At 44.6% G+C, this 17,551-nt stretch overlaps 1 protein-coding gene across 1 annotated transcript in view; it reads right to left on the bottom strand.

Annotated features, from left to right (window-relative positions):
* The window catches only part of MOV10 (Mov10 RISC complex RNA helicase), a 42,724-nt gene that overhangs the window by 17,277 nt on the left and 7,896 nt on the right, over positions 1–17,551 (bottom strand). The window contains exons 2-7 of the mRNA XM_048495866.1: positions 10,520–10,616; positions 8,424–8,533; positions 6,117–6,343; positions 4,728–4,968; positions 2,236–2,373; positions 210–372 (exon numbers count right to left, since the gene is read on the bottom strand). Coding sequence (XP_048351823.1) covers positions 210–372; positions 2,236–2,373; positions 4,728–4,968; positions 6,117–6,343; positions 8,424–8,533; positions 10,520–10,616 — 976 coding nt within the window. The remainder of the gene's footprint in view (positions 1–209; positions 373–2,235; positions 2,374–4,727; positions 4,969–6,116; positions 6,344–8,423; positions 8,534–10,519; positions 10,617–17,551) is intronic.

Here is a 17,551-nt window from a genome sequence, read left to right as displayed (position 1 = left end):
GACTTACTTGGCCACACACTAAGCTACACAGCTAAGCACAGATGTGAAAATTAGCATTTCACATGCAAACCACAAGCTCTCCCCACTACACCATGCTGGTTCTTAGCAAGATGGGCTGGTGGAAAATGGCTGAGGGGCAGGTAAGAAACATCTCCCCCTAGGTGGCACAAGTTAAGGAAGATTGTTGTCTGAGGCCAAAGCATCCCCACCTTCAGGACAAGGAGATTCCTACGCTGAGGATCCTTCTCCATGCAAACATCCTCCATGTTGTATCGGTGGATGTCCACTTCCATCTGTATTTCTTCCAGATAAAGCAGCAATTTAAACTTCTCACAATAATTGTTAAACTCCAGGGTGGCTTTCAGATTAGACCTGAGGAAGTACAGAAGATTCCCATATCAAATTTTATTCAGAAAGCCCTGCTTATTGCAACAGAGGAATCCACAAATTTTGTTCAGTTATGGCAGGTGCTTGAAGGGAAGGACAGCATTTGCTCAGACACACCATTAATGTTTAAATTTTTGGTTTGCTCCTTGGTGTCTTGCTGCTTTTATTCATTAGCAATATGCATTGAGCTTTGTTATCTTGGGATGATGGCACTGGGTTAATTTACTTCAGGAAAAAAAACTACTGATTTTGTATTTTATTTATTTACTAAAATATTTGTATCCCGCCTTTCTATATAATCTAAATCCAAAATGGCTCACAAAATCACAGCAATTACAAAAAATGTAACAAAACAAAAGTGTAAAACATGTTAAAACAAAGCAATTAATAATAAATCAACACTTTAACATTACCTGCAGCAAATATCAAAAACCTATAACAACTCACTTATTAAAACTCTCATTTGTTAAAATACTCAGATGTTAACAAGCTGCCTTGAATTTTTTTAAAAAAGGTTCTGGCCATATGGCAAAAGGTGATCAGGGAGAGAGCAAACTGAGCTTCTCTAGGGAGGGCATTCCAGAGCTCAGGTGCAGTCCCCCCAAAAGCTCTTTTTTGAGTTCCTGCAAAATGTACAAGTGGGGTAGAGAGGAAACCCTCCCCAAATGACCTTACTAAATTGGCAGGTTTGCATGGGAATAGGTGGTCCTTCATATAAACTGTTCCAATGCAGTGAAGAGCTTTACAGGTCATAACCAGCATTTTGAATTAGGCTTGGAAGTGCACTGAAAGTTAGAGTACTTGTTGCAGTAGAGGGGTCATACCACCCCTGTAACTAGCTCCTGTCAGCAGTCCAGCTGCTCCATTCTGTACCAGTTGAAGCTTCAACACTGGGGTCAGAGAGATCCCAAGAGAAACACTTCTTTTAAAAATAGATTATATGACAATGAATCAGTACAGTCTATGAGTGTTCTTTCTGCCAACCACCCCTGCAAGGTAGGCCACCTTGGCCTCACAGGAGCTCAGCTACCCTTCTGGCATAAATAGGATCTAATTCAGGTTTCTGTTCATAAGCTCTTTACCTCTGACAGGTAGTTAACAGAACTCCTGCAAACCTGAGCCCCTGAACCTCCTTCCTCTTGCTCTGCCTCCCTTTTATCCCTCTCAAGAGGTTCCCTCCTTCCTGGGAGGTCTCTGCTCCAGCCTCCTACTGGTTGATGAGCTCTTTGTTTGCCCTGCCAGCCTGAGATCAGCTCTTCAGCCCTCCTGGCCCTCTTCCTTGATTTCAGTCTGGCTGGGGCTGTGCTGGCTCCACCCCACTCTTTAAGGCTACTGACCATGGCTGATTGCAGCTTGGTTAGGACTGTGCTGCTTCTACCCTATTTCCTGGAACTGCTGTGGCTGTCAGTTGTGGGGTGCTCCAGGGGTTTCTGGGTGGGCATTTGTGACAATGAGGAGGGTGGAACAGGCAGACTGGTGCTAGGAGGCAGCCCCATCCCTGGACAAGTTCTAACACAGGACAATGATTACTTATGACCATGGTTAGGTTTGTGAAACCAATATTTGGTTTAAAGGCAACCATTCAGTCCTAACTGGCTTCGACAAATCCTGCCAAAACTTGACATTGGTTTCTTCCCCACAATGCAGTTGGATCAGTGTTACTGACCTTAAATTCACATGCACCCTTTTCCTTAACACCAGATCAGGAAACATCGCAATTGAACTGAACCATGTACAAAACAACTTCCAAAGAACCAATGAAAAACCACTCCCATCACCCCTAAGGATAAATGACATAGTTGGATACAGACCAGTACTTATGACCAGCGACAATTTACAGGCACTTACCGAAGCTTGGCAACTTTGGGACGGGAGCCATCTTTGGGTGCATGGCCCTCATGAAGATAACTGACTAGGTCCTTCAAGTTGGTTGGATAGTGAAAATACTCTAGAGGTATTTCCTGTTCAAGTTTATACTGTAAAATACTGAAGAGGTAGTGAGCATATTAAACATAAGTTTATGTTGACTCAAGGCATTGGTTAGAGATAAAGTTTTTCGATTGCTTCAATTTAAGTATGTTTTTAATCAACAGGTTGTTACCTGTAACATGAACACCCTGGTAGCAAGTTTGTACTCTTTATCTACTAATTCTGTAGCCAGAGTAAGTCAAATCCAAGATGATCAGGGGAATATTAAAACCTCTGCTCAGATTTCCAGGATGACCTTAGGATGAATCACATGTTCATCTTCAACCCATTATAATGACTTCATCATGTAACAAAGAGTACATCTGAAACTATCACCACAGATAGCACTAGATATCTGTTTAAATAGCAGTGTGTTTTGTAGTGGCAGTTTGTCTATTGTGTAGAAGAATGAAAAAGTGAAATGAAATGGTATTTGGCCTGTCCCTGTTCTTCTCAATAAGGATGGGATATGGATGATTTAAGTTCAGGAGTGTGATTGGAGAGCTACTAGCCTGCAGAGGAATATGGCTTATATTCTAAAAATTGAGGGAAGAAGAGGCACCCCCCAATGCTACTGAGCGTATACTACCACTACCGGAAAAATCTTTTCTCTCTCTCTGCCCCTTCTTTATTGACCACCCAGCCGGATTACAATGCTCTATGGCACCATTATTCTGGATGATTCCACAAAAAAGACAATACACTATTTTGGTTTGAGAGGGGTTTTTTCTGCGGGCCAAATACAGCAATCTTAATCTTAAAGAAGACTTATGAGGAAAAGGAAGATAAAGGCTGGGGAAAGGATACAAGGTTGTATAAGAGACAAGTGCAGATCTATGACAAAATGTTGTGGAATCTGTTTTAATTTTCACTAGTGCAGTAATAGAGCAGATCCCAGCTACTTGCCCTGGAGAGAACCTGCTAAGGCTGCCTCAAGGCCACCCCTCCCACACATCCAGCAGCCTTTTGTCCCTGCTCTGCCCTGCCTCCCAAACACCAGTTCTCTCTTTCTTTCTGCCCCATCACTTCTTCTGCCTCTCTACTTTAGGACTCTCTCTTTCTGCCTCTGTTCCCACTCATCATTTTTGTTCTCCCCAGCTTCCCCCTTTCATCTTTTCTTCATAAAACATTACATATTCTTTCCATTCTATGTTTTATTTCAGCTGTTCCCCAGCTCACATCCTCCCCCAATATTATCAGCTCTCTACTCACCTTGTCCTTTCACTGGCTCTCTGCTCCCCTCCCTTCCTCAGCTCTCTGCTCATCCCCTTCATTGGCTCTCTGTTTGACTCTCCTCACATGTTTCTGCTTGCCTGTTCACTTCCCCCTCCAATAGACTCAGTTCTTTGCTCACCTCCCACCCCCATCAGCTCTCTGTTCGCCTGCTCACTGACCCTCTCCAGCTGCCCAAAGATATATGTGTTGTCCAAGCATGGGAGAACAATGCTTTTATAAACATCGGGGCAGGGATTTAAACCCCCTTTTCCACATTTCAGATTTTTCCACAAACCCAAAGGGGTCTCCTGAGTCTGCAGAAAAACTTGCTGGGGTGACTGTTCCCCCATCTGTGGATTTAAGTATCCTTAGGAAGGCACAGTTCAGAATTAGACGTATGGATGACAATTCATAATAGTCGAGCCCCATCCAAAGTCCAGTCCCAGTCTTCAGCTCAGCCCTCCACTATCTCATATGGGTGCCAAGTGCAGAACTGAAGAGACAGAATCTCTATTCCAGAGAGTATAACAGTGTACATCAAGAAGAAGAAGAAGAAGAAGAAGAAGAAGAAGAAGAAGAAGAAGAAGAAGAAGAAGAAGAAGAAGAAGAAGAAGAAGAAGAAGAAGAAGAAGAAGAAGAAGAAGAAGAAGAAGAAGAAGAAGAAGAGTTTACATCCCCCCTTTCTCTCCTGCAGGAGACTCAAAGAGACTTACAATCTCCTTGCCCTTCCCCCCTCACAACAAACACCCTGTAAGGTAGGTGGGGCTGAGAGAGCTCCGAAAAGCTGTGACTAGCCCAAGGTCACCCAGCTGGCATGTGTGGGAGTGTATAGGCTAATCTGAATTCCCCAGATAAGTCTCCACAGCTCAGGCAGCAGAGGTGGGAATCAAAGCCGGTTCCTCCAGATTAGATACACGAGCTCTTAACCTCCTACGCAGTCAAGACACACAAAAGGGAAGAATCCACAGCCAAAACCAGGTTGGAGCGGAGTGGAGAAGTCAGTGGACTTTGGAAGAACAGGTAAAGGGAGAAAAGTCACAAATACAGGTGAGACGCAGAACTGCTGACAAACAGTGCTTAAAGGGAAAAAGCTGGCTTGAGGAAGAGGAGGGAGGCTGATCAAAATAAAGGAAGCACAACAGAGAATTACCACATACTTGTCAGGTGGGTTGCCACTCTCTGTAGTCAGGACCTGGGGTTTACGAAGAATGGCTTCATAGGGTCGATAAGGAGCAGAAGGACCCAGTTGTTCTGCAAGTTTGCTATTAGCTACAGCTGACACAAAACGCCCAATCTTGAAGAATTCATTCTGCTCGGTGGTGAACGCAAACAGTACAGTTGTTGGAAAGTAACCATAGTAGCTTGTCAAGCAATGCACTGAGATCTCCCATGATGTCCCTGAAGGGAAAAACAGAAAGCAAATCTTATTTTCAAGGTGGCAGGGAGGAGGTGTAGATTCTCCCCCTGCTTCCCCTCCACCCCCAACCCCTGTATTTCAACCTAGCTATTGGCAGGTATGAGATTCATACACATAGCCCTTCGGGATAGGAATGTTTAAAATCAGACAATACATTAAAAGTTAATCAAAAGCATAAAAGATGCCAACTGTTTGTTGTAGATTCTAAAAAATATTAATTGTCTATGGGTAAATAGGCAAATGGCTGCTTCATACAAGATGTGTAGCAACAGTGATAATGTGCCGGGGCTTTACAGCCATACATCTCTATCTTATGCAGAAGTATATACATCTTATCCATCTCTATCTTATGTAGAAGTTAGGAACATATAAAAGACATAAATAGTGAAACCTACACAGTAAAGGCCAACAAAGTAAAAAAAAAACACACACATGAGTGTCTGTAAGGGCAGAAAATAGAACTCTCCCCACAGACCAGAGGGGGGGAAAGGTCTTTTCACTGACCCTGATGTGGGGATTTCAACACCATTGAATAAAAGTCTGGTTAAAAATCATTTTTTCCAAAAATTGAGAGTGTTGCCTAGATTTAAGAAAGCTTATTTAAAAGCAAAACAAAACTCTCTAACATTCACCAAGAATTGTCACTGCTTTCAAGATTACTGATTATATCTGCATGCAAATTTTCATTTTTCAAATGTCTGGTGATATTTGCCTTCAAGTGTCACCTAGATGTGAATTTTTTTTCATTCGTTAACCTGACAGTACCTTGCTGCTAAGGGCTCATATGGCAGCTAAATCCATAAGCCACTCATTAAACAACGCACACTGAATAATTCTGTTCCATCAGGAGTCAACTTTCTTGTGACTAAAATACTGTTTAATCACATGGCCTAGTACCAGCATTCCCTCAATTACATTCCAAATACTTCTCAATAGGCTCCTTTTAATTGCAGACACTCAAAAATCAGAAACAACCAATTAAACTGGAATATCCATATTCCAGCAACTACCATGTGGTCTTTTTGTACATGATTAATTTGTTTGCATTAGGATTTTAATTCTTCCCTTTGCAATTCTCATTGCTACTCAGTTCAAGCAATAAATTTCAGCAAATTACTATAAGTGTTACCTGGCAGAAGTCTCACAGGCAAAGGCTGGGATTCCGCAAAGGTTAACTCACGACTTCGATGCCATCTTTTGTAGTTGTGTAGAATCACCGCATGAGCCCCGCCATTTTTGACCAGTATAGTAACAGTTTTGCGCTCATTAAGAGAGACAGGAAAGCGAATGCGTCCATTGGGGAGATCATGCTGAGAAACGATATCTATGCCATTCTTCTTCGAAATGAATTCAGCTCTAAGAAATAGATACTACAGAGTTACCAATCTCCCACAAAATATCCCATATGAACTTTTACATGACAGGGCTCAGTTGTTTGGCGGAACATGCCCAGCTGATAGCTCACATCTAGAGCTTTTCAGAAGGAACTGGCGGCATTCCAGCATTACTACAGAGGCCACTGAACAGAAGCAGAACTCAGGGACACACGTTGTAATAGTACCCAGACTCTGTATAGGTCTCCTGTCTTGATTGGGCCAGGTACGAAAGGGCATGAATAGCAACCACTCTGACCCCTCCATCTTCCTTCCCTACTTAACTCTTGAGTTATCAGCTGTGCATTCACTGAGTAACTAAAGGCAGTTAAGGCTTTGGAGGGGGGGAAGCTTTATTTTAAAAAAGGAAGAGAAAGAATGACATGGGGGGGGGAAGATGTCATAAAAATGTTTTAAATAAATAAATGGGATACTTGGAGGAGTCAAGGACAACCAAAGGGTAAGGGGCAAGAGAGAGCAAGTGAGCATACGCACAATTGTAAACATACCCCTAACCATACCTTTCTTAACTTCAACTCACATTCCTGTGCAATCCAAAGGAGGAAAGGGCTGAAGTTGCATTGGAAGTGACAAAAAGGTTGTGCTGGCATCCATGCCACCACCACCAAGTAGAATGATATGAACACCAGAACCAAGGGACTTACCCCAGGAACCAGCCACCACAGAGCCCAAACATGGAAGTTGGGCCCTACGGAAGCTGGCTGCCACAGCAAACATCTGCATCAGTGTTCTGGGAGGCATTCCAGGGGTGTTCCTGGAGGCAGAGCTGATTTTAGTCACCTCACAATGGCCTTTTGGCTGGGGAAAGCCCCCTCTCAGCAGTCCAGACTTATGCATGCCAAAAGAATGACTTATGTCATTTGGGAGAATGGGCTACTCCTCTGAGGTCTGTTCCACTGATTCCTCCTTTGGAGGCAGTGCCACTGCAGTGCTATCCCTGGCTAGAGCTCTACCCACCCACCCCTTTGGATTGGGCTGAAAAATCCATTTGAATGGAGCTCTTGCACCCACCCTTTTGATGGCCACTCTACTTTAAGCTCTGTAGGATATGCAAGAGATTGCCTTGCTCAATTAGGTTTTAAAGAAGCTGGTTAAAGAATCACCTCTCCCCTGCAAGTTGGCCTGCTCCTTTGATGAGCAGTTTATGATTCCCGTTTCTACAGAGGACAGCCAATAGCAAGGAGTGAAGTTTGGAGAAGACACTGGGTGTGAAGATCCACACTTCCAGCCCAATAAAGGAACTCAAATGCCATTTGCCAAAGGCATGGTCCATAGAGGAAAGATGCAGCTAAAATGAGCCAAACTTCTTTGGAAAGCTTACCCTCCCTCCCGACAAGTAAGAACCAAAGCTCCATACCACTCAAGAAAAACATGATCATGACAGCTCCCTAATATCAGAAAAATGTATAAATTGTTAAGAGATCATTTAAGCAACTTCTATCCTGTATGATATGATGTTTGCTGCCAGCCAGGAAAGGTGAAACAATATACAAACCTGGTGCAAATACAGTTGGAATGAAAAGGCTTGCTAAAAGAATAATGAATGCAGATGCAATATTCCTCCATCTTCTGTCCATCTTCTTTTCTCCTGAACTTTAATGAAGCTTAAGGCATTAGATAAAGACAGGAACCCTTTCTCTCTGTTCCCAGGGTTGCATGTCCATACACATGCACAAACACACACTCTTACCACAAGACACTTACTTCTCTACAGTATACATCAAGGGCACTGCATTTTCCCCCGAACTCGTTTATTCTACTTGTTCAAACCTCAAATGAGTTTAAGAAAACTGATTATTTATCCCTTGACAATCTAAAGTTCTTCTCAGCCGCTCTGGCTTTTGATTTTAGCACTCCAGTTCCCAGGGGCATCCCCAGAGCCACAAACATGCTTTCTCATAAAAGACGTTGGGTTCCCAGGACTCTGAAAACCATGACAGATCCCAAAAGCTGCCCTCAAGAAAAGCCTACGAACAAGTAGTGCCCCACATTACAACCTTCTATAGCACATCTCTTTCAGACTAACCCCAGTGGTCCCATACCTGTCCTTAGCACGTGATCTTCCGTGAGACGGGCCATCAGCTGATGCAGAACCCTGATCTCTAGCATCATTTCCTGGTCCCCAGTACTGATTGGGAAACCTCCTCCTCACCTACACAAAGGGGCAACAGGAAGGCTATCAGCAAAGGTTAGGACAAAGGGTATAGTGCAAAGTATCTATGTGAGGGGGCAAATGGGTTCACACATTAACTGCCAGGAGCACAACTCTTTTAGTTCTAACACAGTCCACTGGAGAGAGCATCCCTGGCCATGTGTTTTGTAAGTGTGCTTTTATTGTATCATTAAATATTTATATATGCATTTTAAGTTCTGTTGTAAGTATTTTAATGCCTTGAGGTTTGCCACCTCAGGAACCCTATTTTGGTGGAAAGGCCACATAAATGTTTTAAATGAATAAAGAAAAACCTGGGGGAACATTTTCTAGAAGACCTTTGATTTTAGAGAGTGGATGGAAACCAGTGATCACAGATACGTATGATCTCATCTTAATGCATGCTAGACCTCACCCCAGCTCAGATTTTTGTAATAACATTGCTCTTCTGACTAGAAAAGGCTATTTTGGTTGTATAAATTATGAAGATTTGCATATATCTGCATACTGTACAAGTTATATTTTTAGGTCTTGCTCCTCAATCTTTCTTTGCAACATTAATATGGAGTTATTGTTCAACACCTGCTTCCATAGTTATACACTGCAGTGCCCAAACTGCGGCATACCTCCAGCTTTATCCACATTCTCTCCAGTCCCTGGTTTTAATGAGTAAAAAGAGCAAGAAACAAGGAAATAAAAACTTGGGTCTGTAACTGTCACAGTACCATCTATTAGACCAGAACACTGCAAATATTTGCTAGGGAGGGGGCTGCCCTGTTGAGCAGCTGGTTGGGGGTCTTGCTTTTCTTTTGGAGAGTGACAGCTAGTATTCTTTCCTTGTTTCTTATATGGATTCAAACCAATCATACATCTAACGCAGTCCTTTCTAAACAAAATTGGTATGGAAGCCTCTCCAGAAATCCACATAGAGCAATTAATTGCTAGAGAAGTCTAGGAGCAAGTTCTACCATATTGAATGAATAGGACATGCAAAAGCTAGTGCTAAGAATCAGAAGTACTAAGTATGAAAAATGCTTGGGAAATTTACAAATCAGGAACTAAATATATAGTGGAGGCTTGAAATTACTACTGTATTTCAGCTTTGATAAACTGAAGGTGCTCTGAATATTTTGATAAACAAACTATCTAGTCCATAGTTATCTCAAGATTGACCATCTTAAAATACTTTTAACACTATAGTTATCTGTTTGATTTAGTAATAGTATTTGGTGATCTTGGGCTAGTCACACTTTCAACCTAACCTATCTTGCAGGGCCTGTTGTAGGATTAAAATATAGAAAAGAATCATACAAGAATCATACAAATCAGGTAGCTGGGCATTTGTTTTAAACCTTCAGATTGGCTTGTCAAATTGATTTTTAATTTGTTTTATTGTTTTTATTTGTAATGTATTGATATTTATTGTATTTTAAATGTTGTGAGCTATTCCAAGTCCCCTGTGGAGAGAGGGTGTGGGGTATAAATTAAACAAATAATTAAACAAAGTTATTTTGGATCCCCATTGGGGAAAAAAAGACAGGGTGCACGTGAAGAAAATAAACAAAGTAACCAGGTTTCATGTTCCCAACCTGTATGTGTTGCTTGTGAGCCCCTCCAAGTAACCCCCTAATGTGAACAGTTCCTTGGATGTACATGGCCTTCTCCCTCACCCTCAGACCCACCAGTGAACCGTACTTCAACAGCACAGTCAAACAGATCAATTCTATTGGTCCTTTAAACAGCTGGTAATGGAGCAGTTAACAGTACAAGTCAGTAATTTTTTTAAAAAAAAAACCTTGCATAATAATTAATATAAAACCAGCAACTGGAAGAGAAGTCCTGAAAACATAATGGGCCCATATTTTTGTCTTGGACTTGACAGGTCAGAACAAACACCTCTGGTTTTCCCTGGACTCATCAACTGAAGTGACCATGCTCAACCCATCAGAAAGAAATCCCAGAATCAACAACACAGACATTTCTTACCACACCAAACTGCACAAAATTATTGATTACTACAGCGCGTCCACTTTGCCGAAGAGTATAGAGCACACTGGAGAAGCTGGGTCTTCTTTTGTTATCCCTGTCCAAGCAAGAACAAACAAAAGCAAGAGTATTAATGAAGCAACAGAAGCTAAACCAGGGGCATACCGACCTAGGAACATGGGGACACCCATGTCCCCATGCCTTTCGGTCACGTGGGGGGGGGGGGGTTGCTGGATGCCTCTCCGCACATGATGAAATGGCATGTGTTTGCCCGCCACAGCACCCCGTCCCCCTCCCAGCAGGCCGGCTTCTGCCCTGAGGGGAGCAAGGGTCATGCTTTTAAAAGAATGGCCACACACCCCACCCCCCCAAGCTTTCAAAAGCCTGTCCCTGGAGGCTGGCTCCTGCTCTCCCCAGGCTCTGGGGAGGGCAGAAGCCAGGCTGTAGGGAACCCGGGGGGTGGGGCTTGGGGGCACGCTCCTGAGCCCTGTCCCCGAGGGTGCCAGAAGAAGGAGTTGTCTCTGGGTGCCATTTCCCCCCCATTTGCTTCTGAGCTAAACCAGTGGTATACTGAGGGTTTCACATCCAACTGAATATACAAAAGAACTCCCCTTTTCACACAGTTGCATAGAAGAGACCGGACATGGGGTGAGTGATTCTATCACTGCTGGAACATGACAGAAATATGACATATATTTGGGTGCTGTGTGGTTTCCGGGCTGTATGGCCGTGTTCCAGCAGCATTCTCTCCTGACGTTTCGCCTGCATCTGTGGCTGGCATCTTCAGAGGATCTGATGTTGGGAAAGCAAGTGGAGTGTATACTACGTCCAGGGTGTGTGGGGAGGTCCAGGGTGGGTGGGGAAACCTTTAATTGTGAGTAACAAAGGCGCAAATCCAGGTCAATAATTTGTTGGTTCAGGGCATCTGAATAGAAGTATGAGTAAATAATAAAGCCTGGGAGTAACTCTGTAGATAGCAAGGTCACTGGTGGGAGCATCTTGAATAGAAGTATCCTGGCTTTGCTCTTGTGGTTTGCATCCTGTGTTCGTGTGTGGAGCTGGTTTGACACAGTTCCTGACCCTAGTATTTTTCAACACTCGGCAGCCAGTGTCTCTGCCCATTTTCAGAGTTTCTTTTCCTTCCTCGCTAAAATTGTCGATGTCCTTATGGATTTCAATTACTTCTCTTTGTAGTCTGACGAGTGGCTTTCAGGTAGAGTGGTCCAGAATTTCTGTTTTTTCAGCCAATATTCTATGTCCAGCGTTGGTTTATCATGTGTTCTTGCTATTGCTGATTTTCTCGGCTGAAATAGTCTTGCAGTGCCTTTCGTAATTTTTTTTTTTTTGATACGTGGCTCCAGCGCCAAGTGCTTTGGTGGTTCCTTGCGTAGACTTGTCCACAGCTGCATGGTATGCATAGACCCTGCAGTAGCTAGAGGATCCTTATCCTTTGCTGAACGAGCATCTGTTGAATTTTCTTAGTGGTCTGTAGATTGTTTGTAGGTTGTGCTTCTTCATCAGTTTTCCTATGCCATCAGTGGTTCCTTTGATGGTAAGAACACCTTCCCTCTAGATGGCTCTTCTTTATCTTTGTTCATGTGGCTTGTTCTTGGTCTTGCAGCCCTTCTGATTTCTGTATTAGAGTAACCATTAGCCTGTAGAGCCCTGTTTAGGTGATTCAATTCATCTTGTAGGAGGTGAGGTTCACAGATTCTGTTTGCGCGATATACCAAGGTTTTTATGGTGCTCCTTTTTTGCCCTGGATGGTGATTGGAGTTTTTGTGTAGATATCTGTCAGCACCAAAAAAGCCCACCATATGGTTCCATTATGTGGATGACACATTCACCATTTGGAGCCACGGAGAAGAAGAACTAAACAAGTTCCTGGACCATATCAACAAGATCCACCCAAACATCCAATTTATTATGGAGAAAGAAAATGAAGGAAGACTACCATTTTTAGATGTTTTAGTCATCCGCAAACCAAACCAGCAATTGGGATACACAGTATACAGAAAACCTACTCACACAGACAGATATCTACACAAAAACTCCAATCACCATCCAGGGCAAAAAAGGAGCACCATAAAACCTTTGGTACATCAAGCAAGATCTGTGAACCTCCTCACCTCCTACAAGATGAATTTCGAATCACCTAAACAGGGCCTCTACAGGCTAATGGTTACTCTAATACAGAAATCAGAAGGGCTGGTGAAGACCAACAACAAGCAACATAAACAAAGATAAAGAGCCATCTAGAGGGAAGGTGTTCTTACCATACATCAAGGGAACCACTGATAGCATAGGAAAACTGGATGAAGAAGCTAATAACCTACAAACAATCTTACAGACCCACTAAGAAAATTCAACAGATGCTACGCTTCAGCAAAGGATAAGTGAGGGATCCTCTAGCTACTGCAGGGAGTCTATCGCGATACCATGCAGCTGTGGACAAGTCTTACATAGGAAACCACCTTCAAACGCGAGCGACAGACACGTGACAAAAGAACACTCTAAAGGCACCGCAGACTATTTCAGCCAGAAAATCAAAGCAATAGCAGAACACATGATAAAACCAAACCTGGACATAGAATATTATTTGAAAAAACAGGAAATTCTGGACCACTCTGGAAAGCCACTACGCCAGACTACACAGAGAAAGCAATCACCTGGAAATCCATATAAGCACATGGACAATTTTAACGGGAAGGAAGAAACTCTGAAAATGAACAAGAACTTGGCTGCCAGTGTTGAAAATACTAGGGTCAAGTGACCGTGTCAAACCAGCTCAATAATAAACACAGGGATGCACCATAGATCAAAAGAAACAAAGGCCAGGATACTTATTCAGATGCCAATCCCACCAGTGACCTGCTATCTACAGGGTTACTCCCAGGCTTTATTGTTACTCATAATTTCTATTCAGATGCCCTCTCAACTATTGACCTCCGCTGTCACTTTGTTACTCACAGACAAGGTTTCCCCACCCAACCCTGGACACTTCACACACCCTTGACAGATATATTATTGCCATTTATTATTATTATTATTATTATTATTATTATTATTATTATTATTATTATTATTATTATTATTATTATTATTATTATTATTATTATTATATTTATAAACCGCCCTCCCCGAGGGGCTCAGGGCGGTGAACAAACAAATAGATAGAGCACAATAAAATCAATAATCATTAAATATACGGCTCTATTATACATATTTAAAATCAACCCCATTAAAATGCAAAGCTTCTAACATCAGGTAAAGCAATGGCGTCCCTACTAATAGATCCCCCAAAAAGGCGAGGGAGGGGAAGAGAAGAGGGACAGCAGGGTCCTTGCCAGATGTTAAAAGGGGCCATCAACGCCAGCTCTTCTCCAAAGGCCCGGTGGAACAATCTCTAGCCTTTGCAGGCCCCGCGGAAATCATTAAGATCCTCCGCGAGGCCCGTGAAGCTGGAGGTAGAGTGTTCCACTGCAGGCAGGCCAGAGCTGTAAAGGCTCTTGGCCCGGGTGGAGGCTAGTCACATCATTAAAAGGCCAGGGGATCAGATTGGCCTCGCTGAACGCGAGAGGTCGATTTAGACATATGGGGCAAGACGTCCCGCTAGTACGGAGGTCCCAGGTCACGCGACAAGGCCTTAAAGGTCAATAACCAACACCTTGAAGATGATTCGAATTCAACCGTAACCAGTGCAGGCGGCGCTAACACAGGTGAAATGGATCTCGGCTGCATCCTCCTGTGAGCAGGCTGGTCACGTGATTCTGGACCTCAGTTTTAATTAATCAACGCAAGGGAAGGCCTGTGTAGAGCGAGTTGCAATAGTCTAACCTGAGGTGACCGCTGCATGGATCACAGTAGCCAGATCTGTTTGGGAGAGGAAGGGGCCAGCCGCCGGGCTTGCCGGAGATGAAAAACGCCAATTGGTTATGGGCCACCTGGGTCTCCATTGAAAGAGACTTAATCCAGGTGGACCCCAGGCTGCGGACGGAGGAGGCCGGGTGCCAATGTAGCCCTCCCACAATCGGGCGCTGGAAATCCCCAACCCCTCCTCGCCCAAGCAGCCAGAGGATCTCCGCCTTCGATGGATTCAGTTTTAACCTGCTCTGCTTCAACCAACCAGTAATTTAATCGCCTCCATCAACAGAATGAGCTGGAGTGTCATCAGCATATTGATGACAGTGGTCAGCCCAAAGTTCGCACTAACTGAGCAAGGGTCGATATAGATGTTAAATAACAGCAGGGGACAACAGTGCTCGAGGTACACCACACTGAAGTGGGCACTTCGAGTATTGAGTCCCCTCGCGACCACAATTTGCTGGGTCCGTCCCGAGAAACGGCGGCAATCCACTGAAGGACAGTGCGCCTTTGCACCCCAGAAGCGCTGCGGGCGGTGGGTCAAAAGATCGCGGATCGACTAAGACAAACGCTATGTAAGATCGGCCATCACCAGCAGCGCCATCCGCCGTCAAGTTGCATACCGAGCATGTCTGTGACGGCAACAAGAACAGTCTCCATCCCATGCCCAGCACGAAGCGACTGAAGGGATCGAATGGGTCGATGTGTCCTCCAGGAAGCCCGAAGCTGCTCCAACACTACTCTCTCAATTACCTTCCCCAGAAATGCAAAGAGATTCAAACGGGCGGTAATTGGCCAGACTACCAGGATCTAACGACGGCCTTTTTTTTAAGAGTGGGCGGACCACTGCCTCCCTTCAACCCACCCGAAAACTCCTTGCTCAAGGAGCTATTGATGATATTCACCAGGTGGGGTCGTGAAATTCACCCGCATGCTTAATAAGCCAGGAGGGCACGGATCCAGAGGACAAGTAGTAGGTCTACTGTTGCTGGTAGGCCCTGCTCTACAGCGGCTTCGAGAGCAGGGAAAAACTGGGCCAAACAAGGGCCAGAAGATGGCAAGGAGCCTCCAGTTCACTTATTGTCTCTAAGGTGGAGGGAAGGTCCTGGGCGATGACGAACCTTGTTCGCTTAAAAGCTCATAAATGCCTCTGGCTACAGCTGATAGTCAATTGTTGATTTGTAGAGCCTCAGACAATGAGGTAAGTGACCGAATGATACGAAATAATTAGCGCTGGGCTTACAGCTAGCAGATGCAAGAGAGGAGGAGAAGAATGTCCTCTTCGGCCTCTTCGCTGCCATCTCATAGGCCTTCATAAACGCCCTATAAGATGTTCGCTGCCCGGCCACGAGACTTCCTCCACACCGCCGAAATGGGCCGCCTGGAGCTCCCTGCTTTATAACACGCGAAGCCCGTAGTGCATACCAAGGAGCCAGCCTGACCGGGACGAGGGCTTCGGGAGCAACAACCTCGGATGGCATCGAAAGGCGGGAATTCCAGTCCTCCACCTGGCCATCAAGGGTGCCGGAAGATTCAGGTCCCGCATATTCAGGGAAACCCATAGGATCCATAGTCTCCGCTGGCGGGCATAAATCCGCCGCCTTGACAGGGATGTCGTGGCACGCCCAATTCGACCAGGGCATAATGGCTGCATTCATGGCACTTCTATCTGTAGAGGTGATATGACCATATCAACCTCCTGACCCAAAGACTAAGTCCAGTGTATGCCCAGCCTCAAGGAGGGCCAGAACTTACCAAGGAGAGGCCCAGTCGCCATGGATGACACTAGGGTCTGCAGCTTCACACACGTAGGCGGTGGCCGACATGGACGCTGGAAGTCCCCCAGGACAATAAGTCTGGGGAATCGCAACGCCCAGTCTGCCACCACCTCCAGCAGCAGGTGCAGTCCCCCCGCGCGCCAGGGCTTAATCGGGTACACCAGGAGGACTGCCAACCTCTCCGAGGCCATCTACTCCAGGCCAACACATTCAAGACCCGCGGATCTCTGGACAGGACAGCCCTAAAGGGGATGGCATCAATGGATGAACATTGCCACACCACCACCCCGCCCTGTGTTCGTGGACCAGTGGAGGCATCGCTGAAATTTGGTGGGAGACTTGCTGCTTAATGCCCTTCTCGCACTCCAGGTTCGTAATGCAAGCCAGGTCCATCTGTTGGTCCCCTCGAGATACTCTTGGAGAACAGCGGTCTTATTATTTATGGACCTGGCATTTATCAACACTATGACGAAGCAGAGTAGCCCTGAACTCCGGCCTTCACTCATGCTCTCGATAGAACGGAGGTCAGAAGGTGGGCGAAAGCATATCTGCATCTCTCCCCGCCTTCTCATATGGCCACCGCCTACCATCATATTTGCCCCTGGCCCCATCATCACTGGATCCTTAGACTCCATGGGTGGCCCCCCCCATTTCCCTACTGTCTTTTTGACTTATCTAACTTCCTGGTGAGAGCTCCCACTATAGTGCCTGGCTCACTCTCTACTAACTCTCTATCTAGCAGCCTTGGTCACAATAAATTAAAATTAAAAAACAAACAATACAGTCAACACTTAATAATTCTTAATTAATTATTTCCTAACTAATTCCCCACTAGCTACTTACAATTACACCAACTACAGAACATAACCAGAGCCAGAGATGTCAATAAATATCAGACAGCATTAAGATCTCAATGATTGGATATCACTAAAATGACTTCCCGATGCTCACACCAACGGGAGACATGTATATCCACGTTAACAATAACCAGGCTCCATATATGCTCCACTTGCTTTCCCAACATCAGATCCTCTGAAGATGCCAGCCACAGATGCAGGCGAAACGTCAGGAGAGAATGCTGCTAGAACACGGCCATACAGCCCGGAAACCACAGCACCCAAGTGATTCCGGCCGTGAAAGCCTTCGACAATACAATGACATATATTCTCATTTCTATAAAGATGTTAACAGCACAATGTGTCTTATTACAACTGTGTATGCACAAATGAATATACTGTACACACCAAAGCTTATTTAAGGTATTTCATGCAAAAAAACTCAACAACTTCAGCAACCCCCAGGGGACAAGCGCACATACATAGCATGGGAAACAATGAACTAATTTTCCTTTTTCACCACCTGCGAATTCAAATTACTATTTCACCACCTG

The sequence above is a fragment of the Sphaerodactylus townsendi genome, linkage group LG05, assembly GCF_021028975.2.
Source record: "Sphaerodactylus townsendi isolate TG3544 linkage group LG05, MPM_Stown_v2.3, whole genome shotgun sequence".
Taxonomy (NCBI): Eukaryota; Metazoa; Chordata; class Lepidosauria; order Squamata; family Sphaerodactylidae; genus Sphaerodactylus; species Sphaerodactylus townsendi.
The sequence above is the reverse complement of the archived record's forward strand: the minus strand, read 5'-3'. Positions and strand labels throughout refer to the sequence as shown.